This window comes from Oryctolagus cuniculus, chromosome 12, assembly GCF_051225735.1.
Source record: "Oryctolagus cuniculus isolate XC-2025 breed Fujian yellow rabbit chromosome 12, ASM5122573v1, whole genome shotgun sequence".
Taxonomy (NCBI): Eukaryota; Metazoa; Chordata; class Mammalia; order Lagomorpha; family Leporidae; genus Oryctolagus; species Oryctolagus cuniculus.
The window spans coordinates 23,765,087-23,790,670 of NC_142878.1; the positions used below are offsets into that span (position 1 = coordinate 23,765,087).

At 38.6% G+C, this 25,584-nt stretch overlaps 1 protein-coding gene across 3 annotated transcripts in view; it reads right to left on the reverse strand.

Moving 5' to 3' along the window:
* GPR137C (G protein-coupled receptor 137C) overlaps positions 1 to 25,584 on the reverse strand; it is a 64,790-nt gene that overhangs the window by 16,278 nt on the left and 22,928 nt on the right. The window contains exon 4 of one of the 3 annotated variants that reach the window (XM_089309708.1): positions 7,391 to 7,884. The exons of the other annotated variants lie outside the window; for them this stretch is intronic. Within the exon in view, the coding sequence (XP_089165834.1) occupies positions 7,813 to 7,884 (72 nt within the window). The 3' untranslated portion in view covers positions 7,391 to 7,812. Of the gene's footprint in view, positions 1 to 7,390; positions 7,885 to 25,584 lie in introns of those variants that run through there. 3 annotated transcript variants of the gene reach the window in all.

Consider the following 25,584-nt stretch of genomic DNA (forward strand, 5'->3'; position numbering starts at 1 on the left):
GCTTATGTATTCAAAGAGTCAACTTTTGACTTTAATTTATTACTTACTTTCTGTTTCATTGACTTCCATTCTTTGCCACTTCAGTCCTTCTACTGAATTTTGGGAGCCCCCCCACTTTTTTCTGTTTCTCTACTTTATTCCACCCCTGTGATTCAAAACAGGAAACCTAAATCACTGATTTTATATTCTTTTCCAATACAGGATTTAAAACTATACTTTTCTCTTTTTCCTATTTTGGCTGCATTCCATAAATTTTATTGTATTTCATTAACTTTCAGTTTGAAATACTTTGTAATTTCCCTTGTGAGTTCTCGTTTTACCTATGAGTTATTTTATATTGTATAATTTCCATATACATGTAACCATATTATCAATATTTAATTGCCTTGTGGCCAGAGAACATTCCCTGATTCCAATCTTTTTCAATGTATTGATATTTGTCTTATGGTCCCTTGTATGGCTTATTTTGATAATCATTTCCATGTTAAGTTGAAAGATATGTAGATACTCAGGTTATTGGGCATCAAAAAGCTCACAGGCAATGAAAACTGTTCAGGTTTTCTGTTTACTGATTTTTTAAATCAATTGTTGAGGATTAGGTATTAAAAGCTCTATAGGCTTATTTTTGTCTGTTTCTTATTATTTGGGCTCCATGCACTTATTTATCATTATTATGTCTTCCTGATCAAATGCACCTTTTTATATTGGGTAACACTCTTTGTCTTGAAGTCTATTTAATCATAGCCTGGTATGCTTATTGAAACTAGTATCTAACATACTAATTTCCATCTATTTGTTTTCAATCTATATCTGTCTTTTCTTTCTTTCTGTTTTTTGATAGGCAGAGAGAGAAAGATGAAAGAGTGAGTGAGCTCCTAACTGCTGGTTCACTCCGCAAATGCCCACAAAGGCTGTGACTAGACAGTGCTGAAGCTGGGAGCTGGAACTCAATCCAGATTCCCCACTTGGGTAACAGGAGCTCAAACTTGAGTCATCACCCTACCTGCCAGGGTATGCATTAGCAAGCTGAAATCAGGAGCCAGGGTTGGGTATTGAACCCAGAAATCCGATATGGGACATGGGCTAGAATAAACACTCCTCCATCCCCAAATATGTCTTTTTTTTTTTTTTTTTGACAGGCAGAGTGGACAGTGAGAGAAAGAAACAGAGAGAAAGGTCTTCCTTTTGCCGTTGGTTCACCCCACAATGGCCGCCACGGCCGGCGCACCGTGCTGATCTGAAGGCAGGAGCCAGGTGCTTTTCCTGGTCTCCCATGGGGTGCAGGGCCCAAGCACCTGGGCCATCCTCCACTGCACTCCCTGGCCACAGCAGAGAGCTGGCCTGGAAGAGGGGCAACCGGGAAAGAATCCGGCACCCCGACTGGGACTAGAACCCGGTGTGCCGGCGCCGCTAGGTGGAGGATTGGCCTATTGAGCTGCGGCGCCGGCCCCCAAATATGTCTTTATGGTAACATACATTCTGAAACTATGACACAGGTCAGTCTTAAAAAACCATTTTGACAGTATTCACTTTTCAATAGAGTGTTTAGTCCATTAACATTTAATATAATTAGTGATACATATGGATTTAGACTTTATATTTTACTGTTTTATGTTTGTTCTTTTTGTGGTTTGTTATTGGTCTTGCTTGAGGGCAGTTGTTTTTTTTTTTAAAGATTTTATTTGAAAGAGTTACAAAGACAGAGGGAGAGACAGAGAGAGAAAGAGAGAGACACACAGAGAGAGATCTTCCATTTGCTGGTTTATTGCCCAAATATCTGCATCGGTCAGGGATAGACCAGGCCAAACCCAGGAGCCTGGAACTCCATCTGGGTCTGCCATATGGGTAGAAGGAGCCCAGTACTTGAGCCATCTTCTACTGCTTTCCCAGGCAACATTAGCAGGGAGCTGAACTGGAAATGGAGCAGCAGAGACTCGAACTGGTTCTCACATGGGATGCTGGTGTTGTAGGCAGCAGCTCAGCCTGCTGCTTCACAACACCGGCCACTGGGCAGCAGTTCTTCAAGTGTGGTCCACGGATACTAAACACCAACATCAAAACTATTTAAAAAATACTAGAACTTAGTTTGCCTGTTATGCAAAATTCTTTCTCGAGTATAGAGCTCTCCAGAGGCTACATAATAGGTGATGATACCATCACTCTGTTAATATGTATTCTTTTGTTTTCTAGAATATTTGATATGGTAGTTTATAAATATATATATTTTCAGAGATTAACTGTTTTCTGTATTTTTACAGTTTGTGCTAGTTTCTTTCAGCTATAACTACTGTACACATGGAAACCTCATTATCATTTAATAATTTTTTTGAAATCCTAAAATTTTCTTTGCATCTACATGGAAACACAAGAATACAAGTATATATATCAGGCAGAAGTGTTTTATAATATTTAAGAATTTTCTTCCTTTCTGGGGTGTTTCTGTAGACCTAGTGGTCAAGACACTGGTTAGGATGCCTGTGTCCCATTTCAGAATGCCTGGGTTTGACATCTGCCCCTGGCTTTACTCTAGCTGATGCAGACCCTGCGAGGCAAGTGTGATGGCTAAAATAAATGGGTTTCTGTCACCTACATGGGAAACCTGGATTGCATTCCTAGTTCACAGCCCTAGCCCAGCCTGGTCATTGTATGTATCTGGGGAGTGTAACAGCAGATGAAGCTCTATTGAATAGATTAATACATAAAAAAAATAATATTGGGGCTGGAGCTGTGGCGTAGCCAGTTAAGCCACGGTCTGCAGAGCTGGCACCCCGTATGGGTACCAGTTCAAGGTCCAGCTTTTCCACTTCTGAACCAATTCCCTCGTAATGTGCCTGGAAAAGCAGTGGAGGATGGCCCAACTGCTCGGGCCTTTGCACCCACATGGGAGACCCGGATGAAACTCTTGACTCCTGGCTTTGGCTTAGTCCATCCTTGGTCATTGCAGCCATTTGGGAAGTGAACCAGTAGACGGAAGATCTCCCTCCTCTCTCTATCTCTCCCTCTCTTGCTATACTTGTGACTTTCAAATAAATAAACACACAAACAAACAAATCTTTTACTTGAGAGGCACAGCTACAGACAGAGAGGAAGAGACAGAGAGAGAGGTCTTTCAACTGCTGGTTCATTCCCCAAATAGCTGCAACAGCTGGAGCTGAGCCTATCCGAAGCCAGGAGCCAGGAGCAGGGGCCCATGCATTCGGGCCATCTTCTACTGCTTTCATAGGCCATCAGCAGGGAGCTGGATTAGAAGTGAAACAGTTAGGACTCGAACAGGTACCCACATGGGATGCTGGTGCCACAGGCGCATGTTTAATCCACTATGCCACAGCATTGGCCCCCAAAAATAAATCTTTTAAAAAATATTAAAAAAGAATTTCTTTACAAAAATTAAAACTCATTTTAGAATTATTTTACTCTCAAATTCACAAATTACAATTTTTTTAATATGTAGGAACAGCTTATTGAGAAGGTTAAGCCGCTGTTTGGGAATATCAGAATGTCTGTGATCAAGCCCTGCCTCTGCTTCCGACCCTGATCCTGGGAGGTGGCAGCTGATGCCCCAAGTACTTGGGTTCTGCCACACCTGCGGGAGACCCAAATGGAGTTCCTGGTTCCTGGCTTCAGCCTGGTCTAGTCCCAGAGGTTGCAGAAATTTGGGGAGTGAACCAATAGATGGAAGCTTGCTCTCTCTCTGTAACTGGAAACACAAGGATACAAGCATGTATACCATGCACGTTTTGCAATATCTGTTACTCTTTCAAATAAATCTTTAAAAGATGAACCATTGGTTTAGGAATGGGGAGTATTGTTTAATGGGTACAGAGATTCATTATGGGATGAGAAAAATGTTCTAGAAATGGATGGTGGTGATGGTTGCAGAATAATGTGAATGCACTTAATACTACTGAACTAATTAAAATGGTTAAAATGGTAAATTTTATATGTATTTTGGCACAGTAAAAAAAAACCTTCTTTTTTACCTCTAAGATCCTGAGAAGATAAAAGTGTCAGAGTTCTCCCACTCAATGAAGGGAGGAATCTACCTCAAAGGAACTGGGTAAAACTGTAAATAAGGAATCAGAATCTAATGAAAATCATTTTCAACAGGTTTTATAAATGTTAACAGTTTACCTTGTTGTGTCTTCTGCAACAGAACATTTTTGAATAGTTTTTGGCCCATGTTAAGCTGCAGTATCCTTTTGAGACCAACCAATCATTCAGAGCTTAAAGTAAAGGAATCGACAATTTAAATGCAGGTGTGGTGAATGCGTAAACACCAAATAGTGTTATTCTAACTTTCCAGAATGAAATGGAAAAAAAAAGCCACTGAAGCATTTTACAGGCTGAGACATTACACTGCACTGGCCATTAAAGTACACAACACCCGAGAGACTGGTAAAGCCTCATACAACTGAATGCCGTTATATGGAAAAGTTCATAAAAGACACGGGGGCCCTGCCACTTTTCAGCAACACAGAAATTAACTGACAGATTTTACTGAATACATGAAGACTGACTTAATAGCTTGTCTATAATTTTGTGCTTTTGCCTTAAAAAAGGATGAATCCACAGTTGTAGAAGGTATTTATATTTGTATTTATATGGTGTCAGCGTGACTCAATCATGCAGGAAGACAGTCTTCTACGTCAGTACCTGACAGGAAACACAGTGGTACTGAAATACTCAGTACTGAGTAAATTTTCTGTTTATCCTGGATTAACCGTGTTGCTATTTTCACTAAAGGTACAAAAACAATGGTGTGTAGAATTGCTGAGTCTTAGCACAAACCCAGGCATTGGCACTGAACTGTACTGAAGGTAACTATGTATTCTTTACCTCCGTGTACTCTCAGCTAAAAAGGTAAGTCAGTTTCATTTAGGGATATCATTGATGGATCAGTGCAAATATTTATGAAATACTGACTCGAGTACATCTCTATTTAATATTCTATGTGATGAGATGAGATGTGCACGTGAAGCAATTCTGCTTCTCACTGAGTCAGTGGTTATGTACAGGGACAGAATTTATGTGATGACATGTAGTGGAAGTAGTCAGTTTTTTCACAGATCATCACTTTTTAAATTAACAGACAATTATGGTAGAAAAAAATACTCAGACAACTACTAGACATACATTTTTTCAAAAATAAAATGAACCTATCCTTTCAAAGAAAATATCTGTTTACTGTCAACGATGAAATTTGAACTTCTGAGTGAAAATTAGGATTCCTGGGAAACTAGTATGTACTTATATCCATGACCAACAGCTTCCCAAAACTGAAAAATTATTCTGATGAGGTGCTGTGATATTAACACACGTGATTTTGCATGTTATCTCATAAAATGCATCCACGTTTACAAGATCTGTGACCACTCTTTGATAAATGATCAGTACATGTCTCAAAATCATTGACGAATGGAGAGTTCAGAAAGTTCTCTAGTATGATTTTAGATTCTACATGGCAACTAACCTTCAAGAAACTTCCAGCTCCTGAGTTTTGGTACAGCATTAAAGAAGATATCCACAATCACCTGAAAAGTCTATTAAAATCCTCCATTCTCCAACTACATAGACTCATGTGTGAGGATGGACTTTCTTCATATACTTCAACCTAAACAATATAGCATAACAGACTGAATGCAGAAGCAGACAGAAAATCTAGCTCTCTTCTATTAAGTCAGATATTAAGGAGATTTGCAAAAGTTCACTATTTTTTTGTTTTGGAAAACAAGTATTTTCATAAAAGCATGTAATTTATGTTAACAAGTAATGGGTTTATTATTTAAATGAATTTTAAAAGTACATATTTTATAATTTCCAAATTTTTGTTTCTAATACAGTATATAATGAAGGATGTAATATAAACAAAAGCTCATTGGGGTTCTTAATAAATTTTGAGTATAATGGGTCTTGTGAAAAAAAGTTTCAGAATTATAGCTCTAGAAATTTATATGTATTTATATATACATATTTTAAACTTCTCATAATTAAGTAATAGTTAATATCATACCACTTTATATAAAATGTGAGAACTTTGCAACCATACTGACCTATTTACCTCCTGTTCTTTTTTCTATAATTGCTATATATATTGAATTATGTATCAATCTAAGTCTGCAAACCTTTTAGTATTTTAAGTTTTGCTTTAAATGACCATATATAATTTAAATAAATTAATGTCATATTTACCCATGTATTTACTATTTCTTGTGTTCTTCATTCCTTATTAAAGGGCTGAAATTCAAGCTAATTTTATTTCTCTTCAGTAGAATTTTCTTGGCATTTCTTGTAGTACAGGTATACTGGTAACTACCTTAGTTTTCCTTTTTCTGAACCTATTATTTTTAAAAAACATTTTCACAGGTTACTGAATGCAGAGTTGACATACTTTTTTTTTTCAGCATTTTAAAGATGTTTCCATAACTGCTGGCCTCCATTAATTCTGTTGAGAAGTAATGTATCATTTGAATTGTTGCTCTTCTTTGTAATTCTGTAATTCATTTTCTTCTATCTCAAGATTTTCTCTTTATTTTTAATTGGAAGTACTTTGACTGTGATGAGCGTAGGTGCAATTTTCTTTATATTTATCAAATTGGGACTGGTGAGCTTCTTGAATCCACAGATTGACATCTTCTACCCAAATTGAAAAGTTTAGGTCATTATTTCTTAAAATATTTTTCCAACTTTATGTTTTTTTCTTTTACTTCTGGAACATTAATTACAAACGATTAGACCATAAACCTCTGTTCTTTTTGTTATACTCTTTTTCCATCATCCTCTGTTCTTCAGAGTGGGTAATTTATACTGATCAATCTTCTGGTTGACTATTCATCACCAATCTGATGTTAAGCCTAACAGCGGCTTATTTAATTTTTTAAGACTTACTTATTTATTTGAAAGGCTGTGACAAAGAAGCAAGGACACAGAGAGAAAGAGGTCTTTCATCTACTGATTCACTTCCCAAATGCTTACAACAGCTAGGGTTGGGGCCCAAGACAATAGCTTGCAATTCCATATGGGTCTCCCACATGTGTGGCAGGGACCCAAGTATGTGGGCCATTTCCATTGCCTTTCTGGGTGCACCAACAGGAAGCTAGATGGGAAGCAGAGGAGCTGGAACCTGAACTAGCACTCTGATAAGGATGCAGGCATCCCAAGTGATGGCTTAATCCACTCTGCCACAACTGCTGCCCCTTATTTTAAATACTGTATTTTTAAATTTTAGAATTCTCCTTTATCTTTTCAAAAAAAAATTTCTATTTCACTTGAGGATTTCCTAGTTATTTATTTACCTACGTGCATTTTCCTTTATATTGTTGAGGAGATGATAAAATCTTTGTTAATCTTGTCATCTTGGGTTGAGGGTTTTTCCACTGTATATATATATATATTTTTGGGTTGTGTTTTACTCTTTGCTCATGTAAGTTATCTTTTTCCTGTTTCTTCACATAGCTTACAACTTTGGGTTATGTCCTGGACATTGTGAGTGACATATTTTAGAGTCTATTTTTTGTGCTGTTTTCTACCGATAAGTACTGCTTTCTGTTTGTTTTAGCCAATAACCAACTTGGCTGCACTTAAATATCAAACTCTGTTTTCCATGCATAGATAGAAGCTGAAACCTCAGTCAACTTCCTTGTCCTTAATTTCTGCTTAGGGTCAGTCATGTGCATGTATACTGCAAGCATGAGATAGAAATCTGGGAGTGTTTATAATCAAGATGTGTGGTTTCTTCTATCCGGCCATCTTCTTCTTGAGATTTCCCACTCAGTTTCCATTGTGGTAGTTGCCAGAATTTTATATCCTGATTTTTCAAGCCACCAAAACACATTTCTGTTCAAGTTTTGGCTGTCCCATGGATGGGATCTTCCCGCAGGCTAGAAGCTGTAAAAAACAGGAAACTCACTCAGTGCTATTTCTTCCTTCTAAGTGGTTGTTCTCCAGTGCCTTCAGTAATTTTTATATTTTGTCCAGAATTTATCACTGCAATATTTTGAAGGTTGGTCCAGTTTCAGCCATCATCAGAAGCAGAATCCTGTACACAGTTTTTCAAATCATCTCATAAATGCTATTTCTATTTCAAAATTCAAATGTCAAACTAAGCATTAAAAATCAGAAAATAAAATATTCTCAATAAATAAAAAAACAGGCTTTGATAATTATATGGCCCAAACCCTTTAAAAACCAGATTCATGGTGCTCAGATAGAGCAAAATAGGTCTCTGGTTCCTACAATTCTGAGCTTAAGGAGTTGGTGGTTTTTTATTGGGTGAAACTTCAGGTCATGGAAAATTTTTAAAATTCTGAAACTGCAGACTAGTATAGCAAAAGAGTGTAGAAGTATAAGGAAATAATGACTTGAGCTTCAGAGTAGATAAAAAATATATATCCAAGTCTAAGTTGGGAAATTTCAAATGAGACGTGTGTGTATGGGTCAGCTTAGCAACAGAATAGGAAACAGATTTGTGGTAAAACAATTAAGGTGCCAACTAAAGAAGCTCCACAGCTTAAGATGGATAAAATAAATCTCAGCAAACAACAACAACAACAAAACAGAGAAATTATAACAGGATATTGCAAAGGATGCAGGGGGCGATGCAGATGCAGCATATGCTCCCCCCCCCCATCATTTTCCACAAATTCTGGTTATGTCCAATATTTTAAGGTGGCAAAGAGACATAAATAATATTTTTTCATTTAATTATGACCCAAGTTAGTATAAACCCCTGTTTTAGTCTTATAGGATTAGTAAGAATGAGCAGAAATGTAGCTTGATGGGATGTTCTTGTGTCTTTCCAAGATGCTATTGTTACTTCCCATGCCAATACTCTAATAAAACAGTAAAGATCAAGGACTGAGAGAACACCGAACAGAAAGGTTCACACAGCACAGTCACCCTTCAGCATCCATAGGGGATCAGTCACAAAGCCCCTTGTGGATACCAAAATTTGCACATGCTCTAGTTTCTTATATCAAATGGCAGAATATTTAAATACGACTATGCACATCTTCCAGCAGGCCTTACATCATCTCTTGATTACTTATAATACTTAATATAATGAAAATGCTATGAAAATAGCTGTTACATTGTTTGAGGAATAACGATGTGGAAAAATGTCTCTGCACTGTTCAGTATGGATAACTTTTTTCTGAATATTTCTGATCTGCAGTTGGTTTAATTGGCTAATGCAAAACCTGTGAACACTAAGGGCTGCCTTTAACGAAAACTTTTGGGAAAGAGAAAATGCATTATTTGCAAATGGCTGACTGAGTTGGGAGATAAGATCTTGGGTAGTGAACAATGATACATTTTACACTCATATCCAGATATGAACATGTACATGTCTCTGACCAGACATACAAGCCCAAAGACTCAATTTTCATTTCCACTCAGCTTTTGAGTAGTCTTTAAGAACTGCAATTTGCCATCACATGAACTAAGCATGTCTTATTTATTTTGAACTTTTTGATAAAAAAGTTATTTTGTCCCTTAAAAATGATCTCTATTTTTAGAAATATTCTTATTTTCTTCTGGAATGGAAATATTAGAAAAAATTATATTAGCATGCATTTTAACATTAAAAGGTATAATTATGATAAAAGTAAATAAATTCAAAGGTACCACAGACAGCAAATGACAACAAAACAACAATAAAAAAACTTAATGAAAGAAAAAGATCAGTAATAACAATCATGTCAATAAATGTATCTGTTTGAGTTACCTTATAAAAAGGGGACAAAAAGCAAATTTCATAATATTTTATACCTAGGCTAATGAGTCAAGCTTTAAATGTTACCAACAGACAGAAAGTTAAAAGATGGTATATTAAGTCTATCATGCCAATGTAAAGAAAGAAAAATAAGATTGCTATGAGGACATTTTAGAATAAAAATACCCTCAATTTAAAAAGTCATTTGTAATGTCAGCAATATTTGTTTCAGAAATTTCTAAGAAAAACTAGTTAAATCCTAGATGAAATTTAACTTATTAAAAACTTACACCCTTATCAAAATCAGGGCAAACTGGAACATAAATATTAAAGTTAAACAGTAATTAGATAGTTATTTTAAATATTCAAAATGAAATTATGTTTTTCAGTGATTCTTATTTTTTTGGGGGGCTGTGTTAGTTCATTGTTCCTTTGAAGAATCTGATTAAATATGCAGGACCCCTCTTCAGAAATATTTTGCCATTACTTTCAGGTTTTAATAACTCTTTGAAGCCAGGTTACCATCACCAACACCTGTACACATTAAAATTCTAAGAGCTGACATTATACAACAACAGGAGTCACTGTGCACTTACTCCTCATGTAGGATCTCTGTCCTTAATGTGCTGTGTATTGAGATTTAATGCTATAACGAGTACTCAAACAATATATTTCACTTTGTGTTTCTATGGGGGTGCAAACGACTGAAATCTTTACTTAATGTATACTAAACTGATCCTCTGTAAAAAAAAAAAAAAAAAAAAAAAAAAAAAAAAAAAAAGAAATAATCAACTCCCAACTTGACTCTCACTGGGATTAAACATGACAATAGGTCTGATCTGATTTCATCATCATTTAAAAAAAAATCATCTATTATTTTTCACTTTATGTTTCTGTGTGGGTGCAAACTGTTGAAATCCTTACTTAATGTATACTAAGCTGATCTTCTGTATATTAAGATAATCGAAAATGAATCTTGATGTGAATGGAAGGGGAGAGGGAGTGGGAAAGGGGAGGGGAGTGGGGGGGAGGGACGGTATGTGGGGGAAGCCATTGTAATCCATAAATCGTACTTTGGAAATTTATATTCATTAAATAAAAGTTAAAAAAAATGCCAAAAAAAAAATTAAAAAAAAAAAAAAAAAGAGCTGACATTATAAGCACTCCCTGAACGGTAGGCATTATACTGAGCTTTCTATATGCATTTTCATTTAATCCTTACACAAGTCTTATAAGGTAGCTAGGTACAACTCTTATTTTTGCAGAAATCTATGAGATCAACAGTAACACTGTCTCCAGATCACAGATCAGGAAAGTGAATCTGAAAGATGCTAATGAGCAGCAGGAGCTGAGGTTTATATCTTTCTCTCTCTGATCCCAGACATCCATATTTTAGTTATGATAAACTGTCTCTCACTCAGGGCTTTCTGTGCTAATTTAACAAACCAATATGCCTGAGAAAAGAAAAATAAACATATTCAAAAGTATATTTGATCTAATTTTTATTTATGCCAGTCTCATTGCAAAAGAGAATATGAAGCAGCTACAGAGATACACACAAAATAAAAAATATAGGAATGTGTATGTATATACAGGGGGGAGGTTTAAGAAAATGAGGTTACGCTAGACGTAGAATCAGAACTAAGTATTATCATAAGGTTATCTACAATTGCAGAGGGCAGCCACTGTTTGTGAACAGCAAGGTAGCCAGAGGAAAGGAGGATTTAATCAGCACTGCTTCTCCTGGTATTATATCTGAGAAAAGGCCTTTTCTGGGGATATTCTGATGTCAATCTTCCCAACAACATTATTGTCATACAACAGTGACCCATTTACTCGAAATTTCCAGAACTGGGAAAGCCTCAGAGACAAGAAGCAGATTAGTGGTTGCCAGTAATGAGGAGTAGAGGCAGGTTAAAGAAATGAGAAGTGACACCTTAATGGGCTGGAGGCTTCCTCTGCGGGAGGAGATGAGGATATTTTGGAACCGAACAGAGAGAGCTGTACAACATTATGAATACACTAAAGGTCACTGAGGTGTACATGTTAAAATGGCTCACTTTATGTTCTGTGAATTGTCTCTGTTGAAAAATAAAAACAACAGGCTGGCACTGTGGTCCAGCAATGTAAGCAGCCACCTGTGATGCCGGCATGTTGAACAGGAGTGTCGGTTCAAGCCCCAGCTGTTCCACTTCCAGTGCAGCGTCTTGCTAACACACCTGGGAAGGCATCTAGAGGATGGCCCAAGTATTTGAACCGCTGCTGCCCATGTGGGAGACCAGGATAACGTTCCTGGCTCCCAACTTTGGCCTGGCTATTGTGGTCATTTGGGGATCCAGCAGATACTAATTTGTCTGCGGTTGACCTGGGTAAATTCTACCTATGGAAACTTTCCCCACAAGCCCCCACAGATGGGGCTCCATGCCCTAATGTATCTATCTATTCCTTTAAATGGTCTTCTCATGTGTCTTGCTCCATAAGCAAGGGTGTTTGATGGGTTACCTGAAGGCCAACACAAGTACCCTCAGCATCATCACAGACACAAGAAAGTGTTCTTGAAAAACCACTTTTATAGCACATGTTGCTTCAAAAATCTGGTAAAATGTTCTTTTTGTGTTCATAACCACGTGTAATGTGAAGAGAATTCATTTTTAATGAGACATTTCTTAAAAAAAATCTTGATGGAGGCCAAAGCATGATATCAACCTATAGATGGAAAAAGACAACTCTATCCAGGATACAGTGTAGTCTTTAAAAACTGTAGTGATCTGGACCAGGCTAAGCGTAAAATGAAGAATAGATGGGCAAATGGACACACTAAAGATCCTTCAGATAATCTTTCTGGCAAATAAGCTTGTGAATTTAACAGCTGAGAGTTTATTTTCTCTCAGAAGAACCTAGATTATAGAAATTCTACATTATTTAGTAGGCTAGACTCAAGTGCATGGACAGTCATGCAAAGTGACACAGGAACTTCATAGGGAAAGTCAGAGGGCCTCAACAGGACAGACGTCTGAATTTTCAACTTTCTTCACTCTGATGTATAAATATATATATATATGTATGTATGCATGTACATATGTATAAATATACAACGCTCAGACATGGCTGAAATCCAAACAGAAATTTTCTTTACTTTTGTAAAACGAGGGATATTGCTGTAACATTACAAGATATGGAAAACTGACAAAGTAGCACTTGAGAAAATAGATTGCTCTAAATACTTATATTAGTTTACAAAAGAATAACCTAGGTAACTATCCAAGGACACAGACAAGGTCAAGGTTAACAACTTTAAAAATGTAAGAAAGAAAAAACAATGAAATAGCACAATAAACTACTAAAATTGACAATAACTAATATTTAAAGATCAAGTAAGAGTGCCACTTTGAAAAAGGGAAAAATTCATAGCATTGTTTGTTGCTTAAAGAATAAAAAATAAATTTGAAAAATGAAAAAGATACTTCAGTCACCTGTAAACTAAGACTGAGAGAGATAGACCTAGACATAATTACTAAAACCCTTAACTCATTCATGTTTTTTAAAAGCAAAACAAAACGGGCTGATGTTGTGGTGCAGCAGGTTAAGTTCCTGTGATGCCAGTATCCCATATGAGCATCAGCTCTAGTCCTTTCTGCTCCACTCCTGATCCAGCGCCATGCTAACGCACATAGGAAAGCAGCAGCAGACGGTCCACGTGCTTGGGCCCCTTCTATACATGTGGGAGACCAGGAGGAATTCTAGACTCCTGCCTTTGACCTGTGGCTGCAGTGGCAATTTGGAGAGTGAACCAGTCCATGGGAGCTCGCTCTCTCTCCACCTATCACTGTAACTCTGCCTTTCAAATAAATTTTTAAAAATCTTAAAAAAAAATTAGTAAAAGCAAACAAAACTGATTTTTAAGAAAAAATATGGAGGCTGACATTCTGCTTTTAAAACCACTTAAAGGCGTATCAGTAAGACAAGAGCTAAAATTGTAGCATATGATGATATGTTATGCAGCCATAAGTCTTTTTTTTTTTTTTTAAGATTTATTCATTTATTTGAAAGGCAGAGCTACAGAGAGGCAGAGGCAGAGAGCGAGAAAGGTGTCTTCCATTCACTGGTTCACTCCCCAGATGGCTGCAATGGCCGCAGCTGGGCCAGTCTGAAGCCAGGAACCAGGAGCCTCTTCCGGGTCTTCCACATGGGTGTAGGAGCCCAAGTACTTCGGCCATCTTCTGCCTCTTTCCCAGGCCATAGCAGAGAGCTTGACCAGAAGTCGAACAGCTGGGACTCAAACCGGAACCCATGTGGGATGATAGTACTGCAGGTGGCAGCTTTACTTGTTACACCACAGCGCCAGCTTCAAGAGTTTTAAATACCATGAGAAAATTTTTTGAGTGCAAGGGCAAAAGTATGATAAAAAGTTATATTTAAACTGAATTCCAATAGAATTAAATGTCATTGGTAACATTATTGTTTTTTTTCCTGAAAATTAAAAAATCACAGTTTTAAACATTGCCAAGTATTATCCATCAGACAAAATATATTGTCTTAGGGCCAGCGCTGTGGTGTATCAGGTAAAGTCACCGCCTGCAATGCTGGCATCCCATATGGGCACCAATTCGAGTTCTGGCTGCTCTACTTCCGATCCAGCTCTCTGCTATGGCCTGGGAAAGCAGTAGAAGATGGCCCAAGTCCTTGGGCCCCTGCTCCCGCAAGGGAGACCTGGAAGAAGCTCCTGGCTCCTGGCTTCGGACTGGCACAGCACCAGCTGTTGCAACCAATTGGGGAGTGAACTAGCAGATGGAAGACACCTCTCTCTTTCTCTGACTCTCCTTCTCTCTGTAAATCTGAATTTCAAATAAAATAAATAAATCTTTTAAAAAATATAGTCTTGCAATATGGTTAATATGGCTAACTGCCTAAAAACTATAAAACAGCAAGTCCGGTGGAAAGAAAACTAGTTACAAATAGGCAAATTAACAGGGAGAAACAAAAAACCAAAACCAAACCAAACCAAATCTACCAAAGAACAGTCTTCTGCCCCATAGTAATGGCAGGATTTATTCAAGTTTTCCAAGAATAAGCCTTTTCTATACATTCTGTCAAAAAATGAGGATGAAGATCATAGCAGCTAATATCACATTTCTAGTGCCAGGCAATATACTCTGACTTTCCACCAATCATCATTTCATCCTTGCAACACTACTGTGGAGGCAGTTACCACACTTATCTCCAGAAAGGTTAAAGTCACAGTTAATAAATGCAGAGCTGGTTTTAATGTAGGCAATATGATTCTAGAGCTTGAGTTATTACTACTTTGTATTCTATGTATTGTGTATTGCTCATCTCAATTTATAATATGATGTTTATATTCTAAAACCCAACAAAGACATCAAATTTAAAAAATTAAATTTTACTTCAGCTCAGATTCCAAGATGGTAGAATAGGGAAAAACGTACTGCTCTAAGCTAGGGATAAATAGTTTAAAAAAAAGTGTAGGAAGTGTATTTTGGGAGAGAACTAGAGGGAAAATCACAGTGGGAACTCTACAGAAGGAAGAAGAATGCTGAGGACAAGTGCGGAAGGTGCGGACGTGTAGCGCGAACACAGACACAGCCCACGACTCCAGCAGCCGTGAGCTGGAGAGGGTGCCAGCCCTGAGTTGGAGGTGAGATCAGACTGCAGCAACTTGCGGTGCTAGAGCTGGAGGGGGAGCATGGTGTGAGTCTGGCCTGGAGCCACAGGGGCTAGGGGGTACCCACAGACCCAGTGGAAGTAAAATGGGCACTTTTCCCTCACCCCATGCCCCCAACAATGGTACCGGGAGAGAGGGCAGGCTCCATTTTGGGCATAAGTGGCAGCTACGAAAGCCCTTATGTGCACGCACAGCAACTGGCTGAGACAGGGAGCCACCTGCTCAGCAGCAGCGGGGAGAAGGCAACAAGTGGCCAGTGGCTCCTGTGCATGTGTATGATCCAGAGATTCCAGCAGAGGGAAAAGTCTGTGTTCACTGACTTTGAACCTGGCTGGGAGGACTGACAGGAGCCTGGGCAACCACATAGACTATGAAGTGTCCCCAACCTCCCAACATACCACAGGTAGCTGGCTCAGGGAAAATATGTCTCCCTGTGGACTGGACAGGCTGCTGGGGCGGAGCGGACCCTCTGCACCCAGTGACTGTGGGGGCCTTATGTGCTGAGACCGCGGGGACTATGTGGCTGCACGAGAAGATACGGGGTGTAGCTGGGTCTCAGCAATGACTATGTGTGGCTCCATATGTGCAGAGCTCTCTGGCTGCCTGGAGCAGGACATTGCAGCAGGATCCATGCTGGAGTGAGGACGCTGCAGACTACAGTTCACATGGCAGCGCAGATGAGTGCTGTACCCACTGGGGCTAACACTCGGGCATTGATCACCTTGGAGGAGAGAGGTGAGGGTGTGATCACACCAACAAAGGTGACCATTCCCCTTCTTCTGTTAATAAGAGATCTACCATGCCCAACTTGAGTGTTACACTGGATACTCGCCCCGCCCTGGAGCACTGACCAGAGCTCCCAGGCCACACCCAGCACACACTTTTTGGTATTCACTGAAAGTGCAAAACATTTCACCAAGTAAAAGAGGAGGCATAGTTCAAAGTTAAAGTCTTCTTCAAAAATGCCTAAAAATTAATGCAGAAATCCATGAAAAAAGAATAAGGAAGACAACATGATCCCCTCAAAGCAACACAACAACATTTTAATATTAGAATGTGAAGATGAAGAGATTGATGAAATGACTGAAATGGAATTCAAAAGATCAATCACAGGGTTACTCAAAAGCAATCAGAAGCAAATCCATGAATTAAAGAAATCCATACATGACATGAATGAAATTTTTCCCATGACATTGAGATTTTAAAGAGAAATCAAAATGAAGTATTAGCAATGAATAATTCAAAATATCAAATAAAAATGTAGTAGAAAGCTTTAACAGACTTTGTGAGGCAGAATGAAGAATATCTGAGCTAGAAGAAGAACCTTTGGAAAATTTTCAGTCAGACCCAAAAAAGAAAAAGAAATTAGAAAAACTAAAAACAGTGATGGATATTGATGGGATACTATCATATGACCCAAAATATGGGTCTTGGGAGTTCCTAAAGGTGTGGAAAGAGAGAATGGATTAGATGGCCTTTTTTAGTGAAATGATTACAGAAAACTCCCCCAAAATAGAGAAAGAAAGGGATGTCCAAGTACAGGAAGCACATAGAACTCCTAAGAGACATGACTAGAAAAGATCTTCACCATGACATACTACAGTCAACTTTAAACAATAAAACATAAAGACAAAATTCTGAAATGTGCATAAGAGAAACACCAGATTATTTTCAGAGGATCTTCAATGAGACTCAGAGTGAACTTCTCATCAGAAACCCTACAGGCTAGGAGAGAATGGAGAGAGCTACTCAAATTCTTTAGAGGAAAAAACTGTCAACCCAGAATACTGTACCCTGAAAAGCTCTCTTTTATGAATGAAGGTGAAATAAAGACCTCCCATAATAGATAGATATTGAAAGAATTTGTCACCACTTGTTCAGCCTTACAAAAGACACTTAAAGATGTGCTTTACACAGAAACACAGAAAGATAGTCATAATTATGAAATAATGTGAAGGCAGAAAATCTCCTAGTAAAATACAAAGGAAATCCAAAGTAAACTATAGGAATATTTATGGAAAAATGGCAGGGCCAAGTCGTTACTTACCAATATCACCTTGAATGTAAATGTATCTCCAGTTAAAAGATACAGACTGGTTAAATAATTTAAAAACAAAACCCATCTATTTGCTGCCTATAAGAAACACATCTCACCATCAAAGATACCCGCAGTTGAAAGTAAAAAAATGGTAAAAATATTCCATGCTAATGAAAAGCAAAAAGAGGCAGGTGTAGCCATCTTAATATCAGACAAAATAGACTTTAACACAAAAGCTGCTAAAAGAGATGAAGAAGGGCACCATGCAATGATTAAGGGATCAATTCAACAGGAAGGTGTGAATGTAATAAAGGTGTATGCATCCAATTACAGGGTGCCTGGCTATTCAAAAGAAATGTTAAAAGATCTAAAGAGAGAAATAGGCTCCAACACAATAGTAACGGGGGACTTCAACACCTGACTTTCATCTATGGACTGATCAACTAGATAGAAAATCAACAAAGAAACAACAGAGATAATCTATACTATAGACCAAATGAACCTAACTGGTATCTATAGAACATTTTTTCCCACAGTTGAAGAATACACACTCTTTTCAATGGTGTATGGAACTTTCTCTAGGATAGACCATATGCTAGGCCATAAAGCAAATCTCAGCAAATTAAAAAAAAAAAAAACCAACGAAATCATACCACACATCTTCTCTGACCATATGAAGAGCTGCTTTTTGAAAAGCTAAACAAAACTGACATACCACTGACCCAACTAACCAAAAAAAAAAAAAAAAAAAAAAAACAAGACCAAAATCAACAAAATTAGAGATGAAAAAGAAAATGTAACAACAGACACCACAGAAATAAAAAGAATCATCAGGAAATACTACAAAGAGCTGTATACCAACAAATTGGGAAACCTAGAAGAAATGGATAGATTCCTGGACACATACAGTCGACTAAAGTTCAGTCATGAAGACACAGAAAACCTAAACAGACCCATAACCAAGATGGAGATTCAATCAGAAATAAAGACTCTTCTAATAAAGAAAAGCCCAGGACCAGATGGTTCACTGCTGAATTCTGCCAGACATTTAAATAAGAAGTAACTCCAAATCTTCTCAAGGTATTCAAAACAACAGAAAGGGAGGGAATTCTACCAAACTCCTTCTATGAAACCAGCCTCACCTTAATTCCTAAACCAGAAAAAGGCACAACAGAGAAAGAGAACTACAGACCAATGTCCCTGATAACAAAGATGCAAAAATCCTAACAAAATACTAGCTAATGGATTCCAACAACACATCAGAAAGATCATTCACTTGGACTAAGTGGGATTTATCCTTGGTATGCAGGGATGGTTCAACATTCACAAATCCATCAATGTGATACCTCACATTAACAAACCACTGAACAAAAACCATATGATTATCTTAAGAGATAGAGAAATCATTTGATAAAATATAATAACCTTTCATGATAAAAAACCTTAAGCAAACTGGGTATAGCAAGAACATTCCTCAACACAATCAAGGCAATTTATGAAAAACCCACAGCCAGCATCTTATTGATTGGGAAAAAGTTGGAAGTATTCCCACTAAGATCCAGAACCAGACAAGGATGCCCACTCTTACCACTGCTATTCAATATAGTCCTGGGTGTTTTAGCCAGAGCCATTATGCAAGAAAAAGAAATCAAAGGGATATAAATTGGAAAGGAGGAAGTCAAACTATCCCTATTTGCATTGACATGATTTTATACATAGGGGATCCAAAAGATTTCACTGAGAGACTATTGGAACTCATAAAAGAGTTTGGTAAAGTGGCAGGATATAAAAGCAAGTGCAGTGGAAGATGGCCCAAGTCCTTGGGCCCTGCACCTGCATGGGAGACCAGGGGAAGCACCTGGCTCCTGGCTTTGGATCAGCATGGTGTGCCAGCTGCAGCACACCAGCCGCAGCGCACTGGCCACAGTGGCCATTGTGGGGTGAACCAACGGAAAAGGAATACCTTTTTCTCTCTCTCACTGTCCACTCTGCCTGTCAAAAATAAAAAATAAAAAAAAATAAATAGCCTTTGTGTACACAGAATGCCATGGCTGAGAAAAAACTTCTAAGATAATCCCATTCACAATAGCTACAGAAAAGTCAAATACCTTGGAATAAATTTAACCAAGGATGTCAAAGATCTCTACAAAGGGAATTACAAAACATTAAAGAAATATACAGTGGTGCAGCCATTGTGGACAATAGTATGGAGATACCTCAGAAATCTGAGTACAGACCTACCATATGACCCAGCCATCCCACTCCTCGCAACTGACCCAAACCAAATGAAATCAGCATATGAAACAAATAGTTATCTGTACCTCTACATTCACAGCAGCTCAAGTTACAAAAGCTAAGCTACGGAATCAACCCAGATGTCCATTAACTACTGCCTGGATAAAGAAATTATGGTATATATACACAGTGGTATATTACTCAGCTGTAAAAAAAAAAAAAAAAAAGAAAAATGAAATTCTGTCTTTTGCAACAAAATGGATGCAACTGGAAGCCTTTACACTTAGTTGTCGCTCCCCCTCTTCGTGGAGGAACGACACAGAACCCTGCGTTGTTCTTTCGTCTGCTCGGCCCTCCCCGGGTTTGCTGCTGGTTCTTCCCGGGTTGGCTACCGTCCCTTCCACCTCCGTGGAAGGGCGGTTCCCCCTGCCACATTCCCCACTTCCGCAGGGGAGCGGCACACCGCCGGCCGGCTCTCTCGGGGGCTGCACAGGTGTTCCCCTTAGATGTTCCTCTTAGATGTTCCTGGTGCATGTTGTCTCTCTCCTCCTTTATAGTCCTCTTCCGCCAACCCCAACTCTGCTACCCACACGCCGAGTACCCTGCTCTCCTCCAATCAGGAGCAGGTCCTGCTGTTTATTGGTTGAACTGGAGGCAGCTGTGTAGAAGCTGTTTCTCCCTTCTCAGCGCCATATTGTAGGAGAGCAGATGCATAGAATAAGTCTTAATTCCAGTAACTTAGTCTAGTCCGAGTTGCTCCCCACACTTAGTGAAATAAACCAGTCCCAAAAAGACAGATAACATGTTTTTCCTGATCTGTGGTAACTAAGAGAGTACCTAAAATGTAACTTACTAAGGTGAAATGGACATTTTGAGATTTGATAATTGTTTAAAGTTCTTGTCTCTTTTGTTGAGGAACAGTGTTTTTTCTTCTTCATACTATTTGTTGAGAATTCTTTACTTAGTGTAGGGTTAACCTTATGCGTTTAACTAAACTGAAAATAAATCTAAGTGGGAATAGGAGAGGCAGGAAGAAGAAGGGTTGGAGTGTAGGAAGAAGGGATGGTAGGATAGGAAGTATCACTGTGTTCCTAAATCTGTATATAAATAAATGAAACCTGTGTAACTTAAATAAAATTAAAAAAATTTTACTTCAAGTCTGGGTTTAATAAAATTTTCAATATCATTACAACTGAATTAAAAAATTTAAAGGAAAAGATAAAATTCACTTTATCCTGAAAATTCCAGGAACATAAGGAAATCTAGTCAAATAACTTATTGTACTTGTAGTATACATAGAAAAACAAAATTACACCAATATGAATAGTTTATTGTACTTGTAGTATACATAGAAAAACAAAATTACACCAATATGAATAGTTTCTGAGAAGGATTGAATAAGACTAAACATCTATTCTTAATTAAACATACATAAGAATTCTTAACAAAATTATATATTATTAGCATTTTAACAGAAATGGAAACATATCTGCCAAACATATGAAGAATATGTACCTATTCCTTCCTCTCTGCAAGTCTTTTGGAAATAGTTTACACATCCAGAAATGTGGATGGTAAATTTCTACATGGATATGTATTTGCATATCAAATAAATCTAAATTAGAGCATTTAATATGTATCCAGTGAAAATGTCCAAAGTAAATAAAAAGTGAACCCAAATACTGATGGAACAGAGGAAATGATTTATACTTGTATCAGATAATTTTTTTAGGGAGAATAACAAGCCAACATCTAGTAAGAATTTGTGTGGAATGGCATTAATTACTATTTCTAGCTCTACACCTAAAAGATGATGAGTAGACACAGGGTTATGTAAATGGTTACTAGCAGAGATCTGTGGGCCCATCTGAGACCGAATCTGCTTCAACTATGTGACCTTGGGAATGTTGATTGGTTGGTTCAATCAGCTCTTAAAACAATCTAGTTGAGAAAGCTCATTTAGTTAGTAATCAAACCATGCTCCCAAGTGTGACCCTTTGACATGCTGACTTGCTGACAGTTTTAGAAGTAAGGTCTGTCTGTCTCCCACCCTGCTTCATCCATCATCCTTCCCTCCTAAAGTGCAGGCAAAGGCTTTTTCCCTTCCCAGAAGGATTGCAGGTACTACAACATCTCATTCACCAGGAAGGTTAACCACCTGAGAAGAGACTGGATATCAAACACCAGAACCCAGAAGAGCTTTGTTTACTCTTTGGGTCCATTTTGTTTCCCCTAAAAATATTTTACCACTACTCTAAAAGTGCCTACACCCTTTACTTCCTTCTTCTCTCTGAAGAACTTATTTAAGCCTCAAATATTTTTATATTTTATATGGCCCTATGACATATACATGTTGATAAATTTGTATGCTTTTTCCCCTTTTGATCTATTGCCAGTTTACTGAGTGGATTTAAAGACTCAAACCTCCCATGGGGTGGGGAGAAATTCCTTCATTCAGTCCTGTAGTTCTGGCATGGTCAGCAGGTATTCCAAAACCTCTGCTGCTCAGGAGGCTGTAGTTGGGAGAGCCGAGAACTTGACGAGCTGAGCCAGCAAACAGGTAAGGAATTCCTTACAGGTCTTTGCCCTGGGTCTCTCTGCCTTTGGAGTCTGGTCAAACAAGAGGTAAGTCTGTCTTTTTCCTTTCATTGTCTTTCAGCCGACTAGATGACTGAACCCTCAGAGAAAAAGTCTGAACTTCCCTACAGCTGCTAAGGAAAAGCTGCTCTGGAGAAAACTGTGCAAACTTGGAACGTATTTATTCAAGAAAGAGTTACTGAACAGCCACTGGGTGCCAGCCATTATTTCAAACCACGGGTGGGGAACATCTGGTCTGCAGGCCGTATAAGGCCCACAAAGCTATTCGGTCTGGCCCTGCCAATGGCAAACACAGGTGGGACTCAAAATCCAGTCAGTCTACAGCAGACTAACTTTTAAGTTGATAATTTTGTATGGCCTGTTAATGATGTTATAAATATTCAAAGGGCCCCTGATATAAAATGTTTCCCCACCCCTGTTTTAAATAAAAGGGATAGAAAAATGAACAAAGTAAACAAGGTAACTATTTTCCATTTATGTTTTAGAAAGGAGAATAAAATAAGTGTGCAAAGGAACAAATAATGTTGGCTCCTGATAAATGATATGAAGAAATAAAAGAGGGGACAGACAACAATAATCTGAAAGGAAGATAATCTTAGCTGAGTGATTAAGAATGCCAGTTTTGAACAAAAGTGACTTCTGCCTGAATGCAGACGCCATCTCACACACGTATCTGTAGGAAGTACAATATAGGCAGAGGGAGCAACATATACAAAGTCTGTATGGCTGAAACAAACTTAGTAAGTGTTTGTGGTGAGGAACTGGACAGCAAAAACCCAAGTGGCTGGAATAGGAAGAGGAGACTGTTGGAGGTAGGAAGTCAGAAAGATAGGTACAGGCCAGGTCATGTAAGGCCGTAGGAGTCACACTGCCTCTGCCTCTTAAGCTCCACACCCCACCTCTGTTTTCTTTGTAAGATAGGAATAAGACCACCTCAAGGAGAAAAAGTCTTTTCCTACTCTCTGTTCTCATATGCCACTCACCACCTAATTCACTACTTCATTGCTGGTCACCAAAATGTGTTAGGATTTCTCCAGCACACACCACTGGAATGTCCTGTAATTTAACTCTGCTTGGATATGCTGTTAGATGGCCCTCAACACTTCTGCCCACTTTAGATGCCAACTGCAGATCCTAGGTTGTCACTTATACTTCTGAGTGGCTAACATCTGGAGTTCCAACTACCCCTCCCTAAATTAATCTGTTTGGACATCTCACAGAACCCAGGGCGAACCTCTAGTTTACTACAAAGGACATAACAGAGGATGCTAATGAACACCAGATGGGTGAGATATACATAGGGCCAGGTACAGGAGAGGAGGCCGAGGAGCTTCCACACCCTCTCTGCCACCCCCACATGTTCAGCAATCTGGAAACACCCTCAAATCCATCCTTTAGGGTCTTCATGGAGGCTTTGTTACCGAGGCATGATTGCCATCAGTGGGCAACTCGACCTTCAGCTCCCCCTCCTCCCCAGAATCTGGAGATGGGATGGGGCTGAATGTCCCACTCTCTGTAATCATGCCTGGGTCTTTCTGGTGACCAGCCCTCATCCAGAAGCTATCCAGGAGCCCCTAGCTACCTATTATTTTATGAACATCCAAAAGACATCACTATGGAGTTTCCAAGAGTTTTAGGAACTAGGTCCTAGGAACCAAGGCAAAGAACAAACATACATGTGTTATTATTATCATAGTATCACAGACCACTGCAGAGAATTTCTGTGAGACAACGTGAAAGGTAACCAACAATTCCTGGTGCACAGTGGGTACTGATAGGCTCCTTAGGTTCCCTTTCCTGATAAATTGCTCAAATGGAGGATAATGGATAGAAGAAAATTCTTAAATGAAAAAAATCAACAGAAGTTAGTTTCAGATAACAAGGAATGCAGAAACATGAGAGTACTCCAAATTTAAATCTCACTCAATGAGGGAATGTTAACAATGGCAAATTTGAAAGAAACGCAGAAGTAGGGGTTGCAAGTGAGAAGAGAACTGATACTGTTTAAGATACTGTCTTCCTTATCTCCAGTGTATAGGCAATGACACCAAATTAAGACAAGCTCTCCTAGACAAGTGACTGTAAAAATGTATGTACACACTTTCAATATCCACATATCTACATCCCCACTCCTAATGCTACATATACACTTTTATGACCAAGTCACCACTCAACCACATTGTCAATCAACAACAATAAAAACGTTCCTGGTTTAATGGGGGATAAATGTCCCTTTGTTAATGGGTTAGCACTTGGCTTTTATTGATCAAAAGGGTAAGAAAAGGGAGAGGCAAGATATTTATAAACTTAGCTATGTGACTAGCTATTTCAAACATCATATGGACTTCATATTATAAATAGGTGAAATAACATTTTCTAAACCTTTACACAAATAAACATAACTCTACCTATATGACATCTTAACACTGACAGCCCATGTGTATATATCACCTGGTAAATTTGTTGAATGGCAATACCACAACCCTTACTGAATAAAATCTTAGTATTGCTTTATAGACCATATTAACCCATTTATACAAATTATGGCTTATTTCATCTAATCAGCCTCTAGCACAGTATCAGAAAATAGAATATTCTCAGCACACACTTCTTTTTCTCTTTACATTCCTTTTTTTAAGTAAAAGTTCAAAGACCTATATGATCTAAAGAGAAGAGAGGAGAGAAAGCATTTACAGTCTCCCATCCACTGCAATGGCTAGAGCTAGGTTAGGTTGAAACCAGGAGCTGGGAAGTCAATGTGCATTGCCCAAATGGGTGGCAGGGACCCAGCTACTTGGGCCATCATCCACTACCTTCCAGGGTCTGCATTAACAGGAAGCTGGAATCAGGGGTAAAGCCGGGACTTGAAGTCAAGCATTCTGAGAGGACTGTAGGTGAAGGCCAAATGACTACCCCTTTTTCTTAAAGCATTGTTTAGTAAGGGCCAAATTTTGAATGCTTTTTAATTTTTAATGACTATTCATCCATGCTTAAGAATGTATCTGGGGGCTGGTGTTGAGGCATAGCAGGTAAAGCCACTGCCTGCAGTGCTGGCATCCCATATGGACGCTGGCTTGAGGCCTGGCTGCTCCACTTCCGATCCAGCTCTCTGCTATAGCCTGGAAAAGCAGTAGAAGATGGCCCAAGTCCTTGAGCCCCTGCACATGCGTGGGAGACCTGGAAGAGGCTCCTGGCTTTGGATTGGCGCAGCTCCAGCCATTGTGGCCACCTGAGGAATGAACTAGCAGATGGAAGACCCTGCTTGCTTGCTCATTCTCTCTCTTTCTGCCTCAGCCTCTCTGTAACTCTGCCTTTCAAATA